Below are 15481 nucleotides of genomic sequence, written 5' to 3' on the forward strand. Positions count from 1 at the left end.
GCCGTCTTGATTGATATTGACGTTTATATATGTGCTAGGCCAGATGGGTGGGAGGATACAAGTCCAGTGCCCAGAATATTCCTTGACTCCTCCATGTTCTGTGGAGTGATAACTTGGGTTGCTGAAAGTGTTATCCACTCTGAGTAAGTTTTACTACACTGAGTGGCTCACTTCCGCAATTCTGTCCCACAGAGGAGGGAGCTGATTTGTTTTTGCCATCTTTAAGCTGCCCTTTACCAAATACGGAAGCAGCTTTTCCCTTTCTGTTCTGCCCTGTCTGCAGCTTGACCTGTTTTTCTGCTGATTATTTTCAGTTTGTCATCTGGACTCCAGGCTGCCGGTAGCTCTGTTTTCCCAGGCCTTCTTTCCCTCCCAGGTATCCCTGGGTTTTCCCAGACTCCTCCCCAGTCGTCTCTGCAAGAGTTACAGCACAGCGCAGCTGCGCAGTCGGCTTTATTACAGCAGGTATGCAGTGTCTGGAGTAAGATGGTAAGGGGTGAATCGTTTTGACAGCCCAATGTGGACAGGAATGGGACTTACCAGACAGAGTTTGGTTTGATTATCGATTAGCTTTCCTCAAATTCACAAGTTCTACTTACCTCCTTTCAGAAGTAACAAAGATGCTAGGAGTCAAATGCATGAATTGCTTGTTTTGTTTCTCCTACCCCCCCCATTTATAGAATTTTTTTTAAATCTCAGTTTGGAGATTTAAAATTAAAACTAAAGTCAGGACCATTACAATTTAATTTATCTTAAACTATAATGAACAGTAAGGCAATTCATCTCTACAAAACAACAGCATCAAAAACCCACCTCCTGACATATTTTAAAAGTTTGTCTTCCCATGATGTGTTGTCTGGTTGTATGTGGATTGGAGCCCGTGTGCTAACTGTGTGCCTCTTCCTGCAGGTCCATTCGGCATCTGCTTTGGAGAGTTACCCAGCCCAGCCAGATGGCTTCCCTAGCTATCCTTCCACGCCTGGAACACCATTCTCTTTGCAACCAGGTCTATCCCAAGGTGGATGGCAATGAATTTTAAACATGTTTATTCTTCTTGGGAACAACATGACATTTGCCCAAGAACTGTAATGAACAGTCTGACAGATATGAAATTGTTCAGTTGTCTGAAAGCTCGTACTCTTAGGGATGCTGGGACAGAGTTTAGAAGTTCGGGTTGCATTTTTAAAGTGGTTACAAGTATCCGTGCCCCCACTCCTATATATGTCAAAATACTAGCAATGAATTGTATGAAGAATAGTATTTTAAAGTATGTGGGGACCTTTCACCTCCTACCCTACAGTTTTGAATTATGTGTGTGATCTACATAGACTATGAAAGAGGAGACAGAACTCTTCATAGCCGAATACAGCCTTAAATCTGCTTGTATTGCCTCCATGGACAGAAGTGATAGACTTACGGGTTGCATGTGGCCCTGGGGGAGTTACTATTCTACAGATGCACACGTGGCTCCAGTTAGCATCAGCTGGAATGAAGTACTCCGTGTGTATTCAAAGGGGGACTTGAGACTATTTTTAATTTGTTATTAGTCATACCTACTGCTGAATTTAACTCACTATATTCCACGAAAGTAAAAATGGTGCTGATTGTAGTCTTTAGAATGACATTCAGGTGTTTTCAACCAAAAATGTCTACCCAGAACTACCTTCTTACAGATGCATAAGTAAGGGAGGCTTAGGATAATTGTGCAAAGCATTCTTCATGATCTCAGCATACGCCCACAAGTGATTCCCCGGCCACCACTGTTATTCCTTGTACCCTGGAAGCTCTTGGTGAATGTTTACAATCATGGGATGTATTTCTACTCAAACACTCATCTGAAATAAACGTGTGGCAGCAATAGAAAAGACTCACTCTGTCAGTAAGCACAGTGTGCGCCACAGGCCTGAGTCATCCTGAACAGTGTCTGCAACATTAGGTGTAGGGAGCAGGAGTAGGTTAATGCAAACCATAGGCTCTACTGTAGTGCAGCTCAGCATCCACAAGTTCTACTTTTATAAAGATGCAAGATGTTGCAAATGTATTTTCCTTTGACGTGGGAAACAAACTTTTTAAGGATATGGAATAACCCTGTATGGTTAGTTTTTAACATTTTTAAAAATAAACTTTGTGGATCTGACAGACATTGTAGAAGTGTCATATTACATGCTAGGTAGATAGGCTGTTTATAGTTTTTCTAATTTTTAGGGCTAATATAGTGAATATTTTTTCTGAATTTTCTTGAAATTCTGTTTAGAGTACTGACTGCCCAGTCCCTTAGTAAACTTATGGAAAAGTCATATGATGACCAACACTTGGAACAGACAAGTCTCTTCAAGCACAGACCAATACTGATTGCTGGAAGTTGACATTGTCCTTTTCAAATCCACATTCAATATTATGTCAGTCTTACATGTGTTGGTCATTCAGAAAATGGTTTCTGATTTAGTAGTCTCTCTATTCAGTGTGGTTCTGCTGTGAGGTATTCATCTATCCCCTAGGCCCCCTGACAGCAAGTGTATCCAGTTTATCATTCTGAGTGCATTGGGCATGCAAAGGTTGACATAAAAGTTTAGATGACGTATTTTGGAATACTTGTAGTAATCACTGGGGGCTGGTTTTATGTTTATGTTTCACAAGCTTCTGAAGTAATAGCTAGTCTGCTCAGCTGCTGGAGAAACCAAGAACGGGTGAGAGAAATCCACTGTTTACTTACCTGCTGCTAACCCTTACTACCTTTGAGGGTCCAGGAAGACAGTTAAAAGTTGCAAAAGTCTTAAAAGATGACTAAGAACATTCTAGAAAAGGCTAAAACCTTGGGGAAATTGCCTACTAATAATATAGTTGAGTATAGTGAGTACTTTGAAGAAAGCTAAGAAGCAAGAGAGATGTGATTAGGAAAGTGAAACTTTTTGTAGTCAATACTTGAACTGTCCTTTGAATTCATATAAGATACAGTTGGTGTCAGTTTAGTGATCACAGCTCAAATGGAAAGGTATCCTGGCAGTCAGGAGTCAAGAAATACCACAAAGTCACACCAAACAACAAACCTCACATGCGATTTATTGGGAGAGAAAAGGCCGGGGGGGGGGGGGTTGGCTGCCTCTTCCGTGGTGAGGGGTTGAACAGAAGGCAGGGTTTATATAGAGTTTCTTGGGGAGGGGGTGTAGAACTATTCAGGCTGAAGCTTTCCAGGGTAGGGATTGGTGGGATTTCATATCCACAGCTTGGGCTTTTTACTCTGTAGGGCAGGGCAGGGTCCAACCATTAGGACAGTTAGTGTTCTGTGGGGAAACCTGGCACTTGTAAATCCTCAGGGAAGGGGCATGTAGATCAAGGGGCTTACGCTCCCCTCTTTTTTGTTTATTATTGGTAAACAATCAGGTTAAAGGAAAGGGGTGGTATTATCATTAGACTACTTGCTGTTGAATTGGGGCATAGAAGTACTTTGAGCAATCTTGATCTTCACTGTCAGGGTATAATCAGGGAGTGTCTGGACTCTGGCTCTTTAGCTAGGGGCCAGTAATACTGTAATAGCAACTGATTAAAAGTCTGGTTAAGAATCTTTTAAATCTGTTGTTGAAATCTAGACAAGAAGTTTATAAGGCAGGGTAAGACTAGTAGGATTAAGTAAAGCAGGAGAAAGGGGGTTTAGAAGGGTAGTATCCAATTCCATATGGACTGTCAATGAGCTAATGGCCAGAGACATTTAGCTGTTTCTTACATTTCTGGTTTTTCGTCTACAGTTGTCAGATCTTGTCTTTTCATACCTGACTGGTTGACATAGAAGCAACATTCTTCCCTGAGAAAGAGACACAGACCACCTCTGTCTGCTGTTAGTAAATCTAATCTTCACTGATTCTGTAGCACTACAGTAGCCAGCACGTCTGTTTGGCCCAGGAGGGTAAGGATGGCCTGAGCCACCCCTTAGAGAGCCTGAATGAACTGAGGGGAAAACCCATAGTAAATAGCTAAGGAAGCAGGCAGCCCTGTTGATCCAGTATCAACACCAGTGCTCATACTAAGGATTCAGAGAGGGCATGATGTGAACCACTCCTTTGTCATGCCATGACTATAAACCCTGTGATGAAAATTGGCAAGGGTTCTTCACTGGGTATCACTGTTTTGGAAAAAGGAACACCGTGGCACAAATCCCAGACCATACAGCAGCAGATAGGCAGCAATAAACTTGAGTGCTGCAGAGAATGAAGATGTTGTGAATGTTTGAGCATAGAGGCTGTGGGGTATTAGTAGGGGTTAAAGTGTTTTTATGAAGAATCCAGGAACACAATGAGTGTTCCTGAGGAGTTAAAGCAGTCTGTGATACCAAAGAGAGAAAGAGATGGGAGAGATACGGGGTGATAGTGATATTTGGCTTAGAGCAATTAATAAGAGACAAGGTGAGAGTCTAATAAGACATTGGGAAAGTTGAACAGGGATGGACACTTTTAATCTCAGCACATGGGAGGTAGAGGCCGGTGAATCTCAGTGAGTTCCAGGCCAGCCTGGTCTACAAAGTTAGTTCCAGGACAGCCAAAACTGTTACACAGAGATACCCTGTCTCAAAATACAAAAAGGCAATGAGTGAGGCCACAAATGAGTTTGACCCAGGAGGAATGCACAACCAGCATTCTCCAAAAAGGTCAGGTAAAGAGTTATTCTGCATAGCTGATATGCAGAGGTTTGTTATGGAATAGTCTTTTTGTACACTGTGAAGATATATATGTTGCTCTCATTGGTTTAATAAAGAGCTAATGGCCAATAGCTAGGCAGGAAGAAGTTAGGCTGGACTTGTGGATGAAGAATGACAAAGTCACCAGGACATTGCAGAGTGAAGCAAGACGAACATGCTGTACTGAAAAAAGTTACCACCATATGCTAGATCATAGATGAAAAATACGGGTTAATTTAAGATGTGAGAGATAATTAATCACAAGTTTAAGCTATCAGACAAGTATTCACAATTAGGACTAAGTTTCTGTATGATTGTTTGGGTGCCCACAGTACTGACAAAAATCCATATCTATAAATGGTGCCTGACATCTGGCCATGTATAGCCACATAAAACCTACAAAAAAGCTTAAGAAAAGCTTCCTGACATACAAAACAGACCCTAACATAGCTTTCTGGCCTCACAGTCTCATGTCAGTCATAATACAGAGATGCATCTTCCACCAGCTGACTACAGGATGGGTCCAGCCACCGGCCACCATGTGTTGACATAATGCACTAAGCTGAGCCACAATGGCATACACGTTTAAGCTTTGTCTCGTGTGATCAGAAAATACTACAGATGCTCAATAAAGACAGATCCACTTTGATAAAAACCTCTAAACAAGTTGCAATGCTTTAGTGTACATAGGCTTGAGAAGGGAAGGAGAAAAGTTATAGACTGTCATAGAAAAGAGTTTAAAAATAATAAAATAAGTTTTTGGTTTTGGGTTTTTTGTTTGTTTGGTTGGTTTTGGTTTTTCGAGGCAGGGTTTCTCTATATTGCTTTGCAGCCTGTCCTGAAACTATCTCTGTATACCAGGCTGGCCTCGAACTCACAGAGATCCACTTGCCTTTGCCTCTCAAGTGCTGGGATTAAAGGCATGCACCACCAGTTCCCACCTAAAATAAGTTCTTTCAAAAAGGAGTAAAGTAATAGAAAGGGGAAAAGCCACATAAAGATGGAAAACACACAGGAATGTCCCTGTCATTAGGTAATATTACATCTCTCTGGAGTCTTTGATGGAGTTAAAGACTAAATAGTTAAACTTACAGTTTTCCTTAGTTATAATAAAAAGTTAGGTATAAAACTTCAGACTCACAATGATAAGATAGATAATAAGGTATTTTCTCTAAATTTGCCAAATAGAGATGGACTGGCTAATTGTAAATGTAATTCTTACTTGATAACTGTTTTTGCTGTATATAGTTTTGCTATGTTAAAGTTAAAAAACCTTCCTTTTTAATTAGACAAAAGGGAGAAATGTTATGGAATAGTCTTTTTATATACTGTGTACACTGTGAAGATGCATTGCTCTCATTGGCTTAATAAAGAGCTAATGGCCAATAGCTAGGCAGGAAGTGGTTAGGCGGGACTTGTGAACAGGGAAAAAGAGAGTGTGGGGATGAAGAAGGGCGGAGTTGTGAGGAGACATGGAGAGAAACGAGATGAATATGCCATGCTTGGAAAAGATGCCTCCATGTAACAGCATAGATGAAAAATATGGGTTAATTTAAGAATCAAGAGCTACTTAATAACAAGCCTAAGCTATTGGCCAAGCATTTACAATTAGTAATAAGTCTCTGTGTGATTATTTGGGAGCCAATGGTCCTGGACCCCCCCCAAAAAAAAAAAAAAGAAAGAAAAGAAAGAAAGAAACACAAAAGATGGTGAGACAGTGAGGTGGGACAACTATCATCTAAAATGGGTGGTATTGGGAATGTAAGGAGCTTTGGAGCACTTCTTCTACCGCTCTACAGGTTGAGAAAATGGGGTGTGTCCCCTCTGTAATTTGCTTGTGCTTCATGGGCTGCTGTAATGAAAGACACAATAAAGCTTACCAATGACCTCTGTCCTTCATGTGGGGTGCCATGGTCATTAATTAAAATAGAAAAGGATTGATCATTCTGCATAAAAGGTAGAACATCTTTCTGAATATGCATCATGTCCCACGGAACCAATGAGGGCAGTCTCCCTAAGTCTCTAGCCAATGCTCGACGATAATCTCAAGTTTGATCATAGAGAAAGCAAGCATGGGGGACAGGTGTTTTAGAAGTTGATTTAGGTGTTATAGGGACAAGTGTCATAGATGGAAGTTTCTGTTCTGCCTGATCCTGCAGCTGTTCAGTCCCAAATAAACACAGAGGTTTATATTAATTATAAACTGTTTGGCCGATGGCTCAGGCTTCTTATTGGCTAGTTCTTTCTTAATTATTAACCCACTTTTATTAATCTGTGGACCTCCACATGGTGGTGTCCAGGCCTCTTGCTTCCTTAGCAGCTAATGGTGTCTCCCTGACTCTGCCTACTACCTTTCTTTATCCCTGTTTGGATTTCCCACTTGGCTAAATCCTGCCTGTCCATTGACTGACAAGTTTATTTATCAATCAGTAAAAGAAACATATATTCACAACATACAAGACATCCCCCATCACCTCCTCTTTTCTGTCCAAATAAAAGGAAAGTTTTAACTTTAACATAGTAAAGTTATAAATAACAAACAGTTATCAAGCAAAAACTATAGTTAACAATATATAGTGCACTAACATTTGGCAAAATTTAAAAACAATATTTTATCATCTATCCTATCTTTGTGAGTCTAAAGTTTTATTTGTAACTTATCTTTTATAATAACTATGGAAACCCATAGCCATAACTCTTCAACTCCATCAAAGACCCCAGAAGGATAATATATAAACTCTAGAATTGACAAAGACATCTCACTGCATGGACAGTCATAGAAAGTTCTTCTGTAACATTGGTACATCCTTCTTTAGCCTACAGGCCCAGAATGTCTGGTAGACTTTTTGATGAAGCAGGGACCTTGAAGGGGCATCCTGTCCTTTGGCAAATTTAGCAGTCACTTTTCTTTGTAACCTGCTTGTCCAGTTTGTACAGCCTGTTGTCAAGCAGCACAGGCAAGAGCAGTTTCTTGTCCAAATGGCTATCCCTGACATGTTGAAGACAAGCCTGTTTGTGAGTATCTCAATACACTAGTAGTCTGGTAGAACCATAAAGTATATATTTCCTAAATCTTTTTTTCCTTTTTTTAGTTAAATTAGAAACCAATCTTATTTTATATATCAATCCCAGTTCCCTCTCTATCCCATCCTCCCATGCCCCCCACCAATCCCCATCCCATCCCTCTTCTGCTCCACAGAAAGGGTGAGGCCTTCCATGGGTGATCATCAAAGTCTGTAACATCATTTGGAACAAGACCTAGGCCCTCCCCCATATGTCTAGGCTGAGAGAGTATCCCTCTATGGGAAATAGGCTCCCAATGGCCATTCATACACTAGGCATAAATGCTGTTCCACTACCAGAGGCCCCATAGACTACCCAGGCCTCCTAAATGACACCCACATTCAGGCAGCCTGACTCCATCCTATGCTGGTTTTTGAGCTGTCAGTCTGAGGTCCATGAGCTCCCCCCTTGTTCAAGTCAGCTATTTCTGTGGATTTCCCCAGCCAGGTCTTAACCCTTTGTCTATCACTCCTCCCTCTCTGCAATGGATTCCAGGAGTTTGGCTCAGTGCTTAGCTGTGGGTGTCTGCTTCTGCTTCCATTTGCTGCTGAATGAAGGCTCCAGGATGGCATATAAGATAGCCATCAGTCTCATTATCAGGGAAGGGCATTTAAGGTAGCCTCTCCACTATTGCTTAGATTGTTAGTTTGGGTTATCCTTGTAGATCTCTGGACATTTCCCTAGTGGCAGATTTCTCTTTAAACCTATAATGGCTCCCTCTATCATGGTATCTTTTTTCTTGCTTTCTTCTATCCCCCGCCTGACTCAATCTTCCTGCTCCTCCATGTCCTCCTCCCCTCTCCTTTTCTCACCGTCTCTTTCTTCTGACTCCCTTTCCCCTCTCCCCCCCAAACTCCCAATTTGCTCAGGAGCTCTTATCTCTTTCCCCTTCTCTGGGAAACAATGTACGTCTCTCTTAGGGTCCTCCTTGTTTTCTGGCTTCTCTGGTGGTGTGGATTGTAGGCTGGTGATCCTTTCTTCTGTGTCTAATATCCATATATGAGTGAGTACATACCATGCTTGCCTTTCCATGACTGGGTTATCTCACTCAGGATGGAGGTTTCCTAAATCTTTAAAATATTAATATAACAATAGCATAGAGGGGGGAAGAAATCTGAAACATTTGCCATTACCATACATCAGTTTCTTATAACTTGAAAATTTTCACTTACATGCCTTAAAATACTTTATTTTACCTTCATATCTTTCTTAATCTTTTGTATCCCCAGACCTTTATACACTTTCTTAGACCCTCAGAACTTACTGAAGCTTATACCAATTGTTTCTCCTGAGCTTGCTTTAGGAACTTCAATCCTGTCACACCATGCCAAGTTTAAATTCCTCTCCATTACCCCTTCATGTCTTTTTAAAACTAATACCACCAAGGTGACTCTTACATTACAAAGTTTGGCTACCAATATGAGGTACCTTCTTGTATAAATACATGGAGGTGCAGCTTGAATACCTTATTAAACAAGCATTGTTTCATAAACCTTGTTTATATGATTTTTGTGTTCACTGCAGGAATTATCTTACAAAAATAGAGAAAACAGGCATGGCTGTAGGCCCCGATGAAGAAGCAATGGATACGGGAGTTATAGGGAACTGACTTGGCCTTTAATGGCCTGATATAGAGCAATTTCCTGACCATATTAGGATGAGCTGTTCCTTAGAGGTGTGGTCTTTTGGATGATAAACATACATATGTAAGAGCTATCCTGGACAGGTGTTGATAGGAAGAAATAGAGGAAGAGAGAGCAAGTTTAGATATAAAAGCTTTTCAGATCATTTGTTTGTGCAGAGGCAGAAGTTGCCATCGTTGAAAATTGAGCATGCCAATTTAGGCCATCAAAGTGTACTGAGGTCAAGCTGTTTGTAGTGACAGAGTGAGGCTTTAATGAAATCTGAGTCCTTAGGGGAAGAGAGGAAGGGTCACAAAACAAACCACTGGAGGGAATTTCCAAAAGCTTCAAGTGGGAGCTGAGAGGCAAGAGAGAAGCCCAGGAGGGCATAGAGAATCTGTGAGACTTCCAGGATGGAGCTGAGAGACAGGGGGGGACGAGGTCGTGGAGGGCCAGATGGCCTTACCGAAGCTGCAGGAAGATCCTGGGTAAAGGAGGCAAGGGAACAGGGAGGGCTCTGATAGACAGAAAGGAGGAGGAAATGTCTTAGGAACTAGAGAGCTGCCCACAGGGTGGGACTCTGGAGGACACTCCAGGAGCCAGAGAGAGGACACATGCCTTAAATCCCAGCATGCAGAAGGCAGAGGCAGGTGGATCTCTGTGAGTTCGAGGCCAGCCTGGTCTTATAGTTCCCCGGACAGCTTCTAAAGCCACAGAGAAATCCTGTCTTGAAACAAACAAACAAAGTAGGGGGGGGAGAGATGGCTGGATAGAGCAGGTAGAGGGGAAAAAGAGTCTGAAAAGGTGGACTCTAGAATTGGGAGTCAAATATGGTGGATGACAAAAGGCAGCAGAAACAAATAATGCATACACACCTTAAGAGAATCAAATCGGCAACTTGAGTCAGTTTGGAATGTTGAGACGTGGGCATGGCTGAAAAGAAAATGTAGCATCCTCTGCCAATGCTTCGTGAAAAGAGAGAACTCTGGAAGGGGGCGTTGTCTGGAGACCCTTGTATGTTAGGAGATGGGATAGGTGGTGAAAAGAGAAGGCAGTGGTGGGTGCCTGGAACGTTAACCTTTTCTTATTTGAGTATTAGTAGTTCAGCTATGTACACAGGCAAGGTATCCATCCTTGGACACTATGTTATAATTTTTTGGTAAGTATGCAATGGACATAAAGGAAGAGCCCAGTTAGTGACCCAGGACCCCAAGGGCATGTCCTTCCTTTTTTGTAAAGTAGAGTGAGAAGGGGCAAGCTAAGTCCACAAGATACAGGGCTGCAGCCTGGAGGGCCTGTTGAAGTTTATGAATTGGCTTAGTAATGGGTCAAGAAGGGGTTCGTGTGAAGAGCAGAGGGCCTCATCCTACAGCAGGCAGGCAAGAAGAAACAAAGAGTGTAGTTGGATTTTGCTTTGGTTCACCAGCTCACAAATAACTACCTGGAGACTTATTAATTATGAAAGCCTTAGCTTAGGCTTGTTTTGAACTAGCACTTATAACTTAAATTAGCACAATTCTATTAATCTATGTTCTGTCACACATTGCCCTCCTGTTTCTGTTTCCTCCGTATACCTCAGGTCTCTCTCACATGCCTAGTTCCCTCCTCCTCCTTTCTCTCTCTGCGAAGAAGTCCTCCCTACCTCCTGCCCAGCTACTGGCAGTTCAACTTTTTATTACACCAGTCACAGCAATACACCTTCACAGGGTGCACAAATATCCCACAAAGCAATCCAAGAGTGTAAGAAGCTGGTAATCCCTAGGATGAATAGAATTTACCCTTGGCAGCGTGTGCAGACGGTGCTTTGTACCCTGCAGGTCAGACAGACTGGAAACGGAAATGGGGTGCAGAATCCAGAGAGGGAGTCACAGATATATGACGTCATGACAATGCCTACGACAGTGACACACAGACTTCTTTCCTGAGGAGTAAAAGCTTCTCCCTCTCCATTTTTCAGACACCCTTTTTGTATTCCCCATATCAAGTTCATTACAAACAGGAGGGTTTCCCCCGTAACTGAAAGTAATCAATGTAAAAACAGGTCAGCCCATTATATCTCTTATCTACATCCATATGCATTTTCTTAGAAATGCACACTCAGTTACACATTCTTCCTTTAGACCTCTCACGGATCAGGAGCCTTTTAGTCGTAACCGTTTACATAGGGGTTAGTTTTTATAATTGCCAGGTTACTAGTTTCACTTTTCATCTTTTAGAGTCCTGTCCAATTACCTTAACTATCCAATTCTTGGTTGTTAGTGACATGAAGTCATTACTGAAAGCTTTGTTTCAGCTAGGATGCACACAGAAACCCATGAACGCATTTCCCAGTTCAGGAGGATTAAAAGAACTTGAGAACTTGAGTTAGCCTGACTCCTGGTACTGAATGATTTTCCTTAATTGTTAACCTAAGCCACATTCTATACGACTCCTTGAGAGTCCTAGCTGTGTGATACTTCCTTGTTCCTATTTTCTACCTTCACCAGCCCCTGCTTTATCAGGGGCGGGGTAACATATATCCTACTTTTACCTGTGTTAATTTTCCTAATCCCTTATGACATTTACTAAAATCCCTTAACCATCAAAATCCTGTTTAAACTAACATTAATATGTATAAAATCGTTGCTTCAATTAAACAGTACAGCTTAAGAGGAAATCATCCTTATAATAATCCACAGGTAAAAATGTCCAGTAGAACAAGATATTTCCATGAGGTAATCACACTACATTAAAGACAGTGGGGATCTTTCCATACCAATTCACACCGTGCCAGGTACCAGAAAAAAAAATAAAAAAAAAGGCAGCTGCAAACACGTAAAGGCACAGCAGTAGCTGGAAACATCCAGAGCCTAAGCCCTCAAGGCCTTGCCCATCTGAGATTCACCCATGAAAGCTTTGCTTTCTGGTGGGCTGATCTCCCAAAGCTCTCTTGCCACCTGCTGCCACTGGTGGGGGACTATGAGTGACTCAGTAGTGTTTTCTGTCTAGGGTAATGGCCTTGTGAGTTGGAGAGATAGCTAGCCCCAGTTAAGTCACCTGGGGGGGGGGAAGACTATTGGACCTTAGAGAGTGAGAGCCTATGTCCCCAGCTAGACAGAAAGTTTAATGAGGTAGAGGTGTTGGCTTGGCTAATCTTCAGGGATGGACTACAAAAGACATCAGCCATGTATTGTATAAACTTGGATTTAGGAAAAGACAAAGAAAACAAGTCAGAGGTCAGAGCCTGGCCAAATAGATGTGGGCTGTCCCAGAACCCCTGCTATAGGACAGTCCAGGAGAGTTGAGTGGAAAGATGAGTATCTGGGTCAGTCCAAGTAAAGGCAGGGATATCTTGTGACTGGGTATGGAAAAGGCATCCATCCCTGAAGCCCAGGAGAGAGAAGTAGGTCTCTGAGGTGATGGTGAAGAGGAGTATAGTGGTTGGGAACTATGGGGTGGAGGGGGACCACTGCTGAATTGATTGGTCATAGACCCTGAACCAAGCAGCAGCTTCCACTGGTTATTTTAACTGTGAGTATAGGGGTGTTAAAGGGGGAAGAAGTGGTGTGCAGAAGATTCTTCCTTAGAAGTTAAAGATAGGAGGCTTAAGTCCTCCGAGGCTGTGAAGAGAGAGTGGGTATGGGGCCTGGGTGATATATTTGGTACAGTTTGGATATATTTGGTAAGGCTGTCCCCTTGCCCCAAAATAGGAACAGAAGGAGAGGAGGACCCCTAAAACTTCATCAGGACTGAATAGGTGGCCCCAGTGTCCAGGAAAGAGACAGATCGCCCTGATACTGTGATGTCTACCTGATGCTCGCAGACAAAGACGACAGTGGTCTGGCCAAGGGAGCCCAGACCCCTTGCGTCCTCCATGTCTACACCTAGGTCGGCTGAAGGACAATCTGGGTTTGGTGTCCTCACACTGCAAGGAACATGGGGACAATCAATACCCGAATACCCTTCCTAATGGCACCTTGGACATGGGTTTTGTACAGGCCCGGGCCCAGTGAACCTCCAGACTGCATTTGAAACAGAAACCCAGAGGTTTGGGGGCTTTGAGAGTTGCTATGGTCAGTCAAAGGCCTTTGCTAGAATCAGGTATTTTTGTTTTCAGGCTTTTTCATCTCTCCTACCTTGAAGACCAAGGCCAAGATTTCTGCCTGTGAAGTCAGGGATCTTTTCTGTGGACATTTATGACTGATCCCAATACCAGGTGTAAGGATTTAGGCATTATGCTGGCCTGCCCCTGTCACCTGGCAGAATGCACTCAGGCAGTACTCTGGTCAGCCCAGGGTTCCATGAGTACTAGTCTGCAGGCAGGTGTAAAGGACCCCTTTAAAAGTCAGACCCCTGCCCACTTACGCTGTCTTTTGCTCTCTCTCCCTCTCTTTTGCTTTCTCTTTTGCTCTCTCTCTCTACCTTTCGGTTGGCCACTATCTAACCCTCTTCTTCTCTTCCCCCTCTCTCCTCTTCCGTTCCTGGTGCCTCTATGTCTCTTCCCTTCTCCCTCACTCCCCCTTCTAAATAAACTCATTTAAGCTCTATCTGCCTGGCATGTTATTCCCTCCACCTCGCGGCCTAGGTCATCCTCACCTGCTATGGAACCTGCTATGCTCTCCCACGTGGTCCCTTGGTTTAGGACCCTCACCCGGGACCACCTCCCACCCCTTCTCCACCTTTTATTCTTATAACTGTATCGAAAGAACAACACCAGACACTCTGGGAGAAGAAGTAGGTCATGAGTTGTTTTCCATTCGTGTTCTCAGGATTCAGATTGGTATGTTGCCTTTGTGGGGTGGTTAGGAATTGAGATGGGTTTTCATGTTTGTCCTGGATGACCTCTTGGATTTTCTCATAATTTGTCACTTTAAGAGTGGCCTTGTGAAGACCAGCCAGGAGGCAAGTAACAAATACAAGCCCCTGGGATACTGTAATTCCATTCAGTGTCCTGGTAGGGAACTGCCTCAGCCCTGACGGTGTGAGCAGCTTATCGCTGAGAAGGGAGAAAGGCAACCCAGACAGGCTGGAGAGAAAGGGGAGGGGCTGTGGGCTGAGACTGATAGTGTGATGGGAATAGGGGAAGAATCATCTGATTGGGGTCTCACAGCTAGTAGGCCTTGTTTTTCCTGGGTTGGCTTATGTCATGTGGTCACTTCTAGTCAAGATGGATGAAGTCACATGGCAAAATCAATCCTTCCCCATCCTAGGAAAGATGGCCGTCAGCCACGTGGCTGCCTCCATCCTGATAGGGGGACAGCAGCTAAGGGGACAGCCAGTCACGTGTTTTCTTTAGGTTACTATAGATTTTTAACTATCAACCCTGGTGTGTAGAGTTTTAAATTAATCCTTTGTTAAAGATTTTACAGGGTTTTAATCAGACCCAATATGCTCACAGATCTTGAGGTAAAGAAAGCTTACACAACAGTTTTTATCAATCTTGAGATAAGATTTATACCTTAGCAAAAGTCTTAGAGAGTTCAACCAAAACCAGAAGAGTATGAGATGAGTGGCAATCGTCCCCACTGGGAATATTCTATCCCTTTATTTGTTTTGCTCCCCCTTCTCTGTCCCATAGTTAGGTGACTCACCTGCTATGGGACAGAGATTTTGGAGGAAACCTTTAAACAAGCATGCTTGGGGCTAGAGGAGGAGGAACCACACTGCAACACCAGAGGCAGCTTTTAATTGAAGTGGGACAGCATAAAACAACAGTCTGATGTCACTCGCACCTAAAAGACACCTAATTCCATATAAAACTGAACTAATAAGCTGAGAAGAACAAAGAAGCTTAAAGCTAGGAAAATTCTGAGTCCTGGCATTAGACAGAGGACACCGCAGGAGGGAGCTGGGAGATGCACCAGCCAGTGAATTGTGCAGGGTGTGTGCATGTTGCAACCGGCCTAGTCCTGTTTTTCTCCTCCTTCTGCTAGGTCTGGCTCCCAGTTCTCATTTTACAACAAACTTACATATCCATCTATGGTAACTTAAAAGATAGGACTCTTACACTGTGTGTGTGTGTGTGTGTGTAGGGGAGGACTAGACAAAAACAAACAGGGCTTGGAATGGACAAAAGAGAAATAGAGAATGGGGAATCTCTTTCCATTTCCTGATCTCTTGTAGTATTTGTAAAGGCCCCAAATAATAT

The 15481-nt window shown here is 42.9% G+C and overlaps 1 protein-coding gene across 1 annotated transcript in view; it reads left to right on the forward strand.

Moving 5' to 3' along the window:
* Positions 1-15481, forward strand: part of LOC127216302 (proline and serine-rich protein 1) — a 58691-nt gene that overhangs the window by 19968 nt on the left and 23242 nt on the right. The window contains exons 12-13 of the mRNA XM_051176924.1: positions 315-465; positions 910-1018. Of these exons, the coding sequence (XP_051032881.1) occupies positions 315-465; positions 910-1018 (260 nt within the window). The remainder of the gene's footprint in view (positions 1-314; positions 466-909; positions 1019-15481) is intronic.

Source organism: Phodopus roborovskii, unplaced genomic scaffold (assembly GCF_943737965.1).
Source record: "Phodopus roborovskii unplaced genomic scaffold, PHOROB, whole genome shotgun sequence".
Lineage (NCBI taxonomy): Eukaryota > Metazoa > Chordata > Mammalia > Rodentia > Cricetidae > Phodopus > Phodopus roborovskii.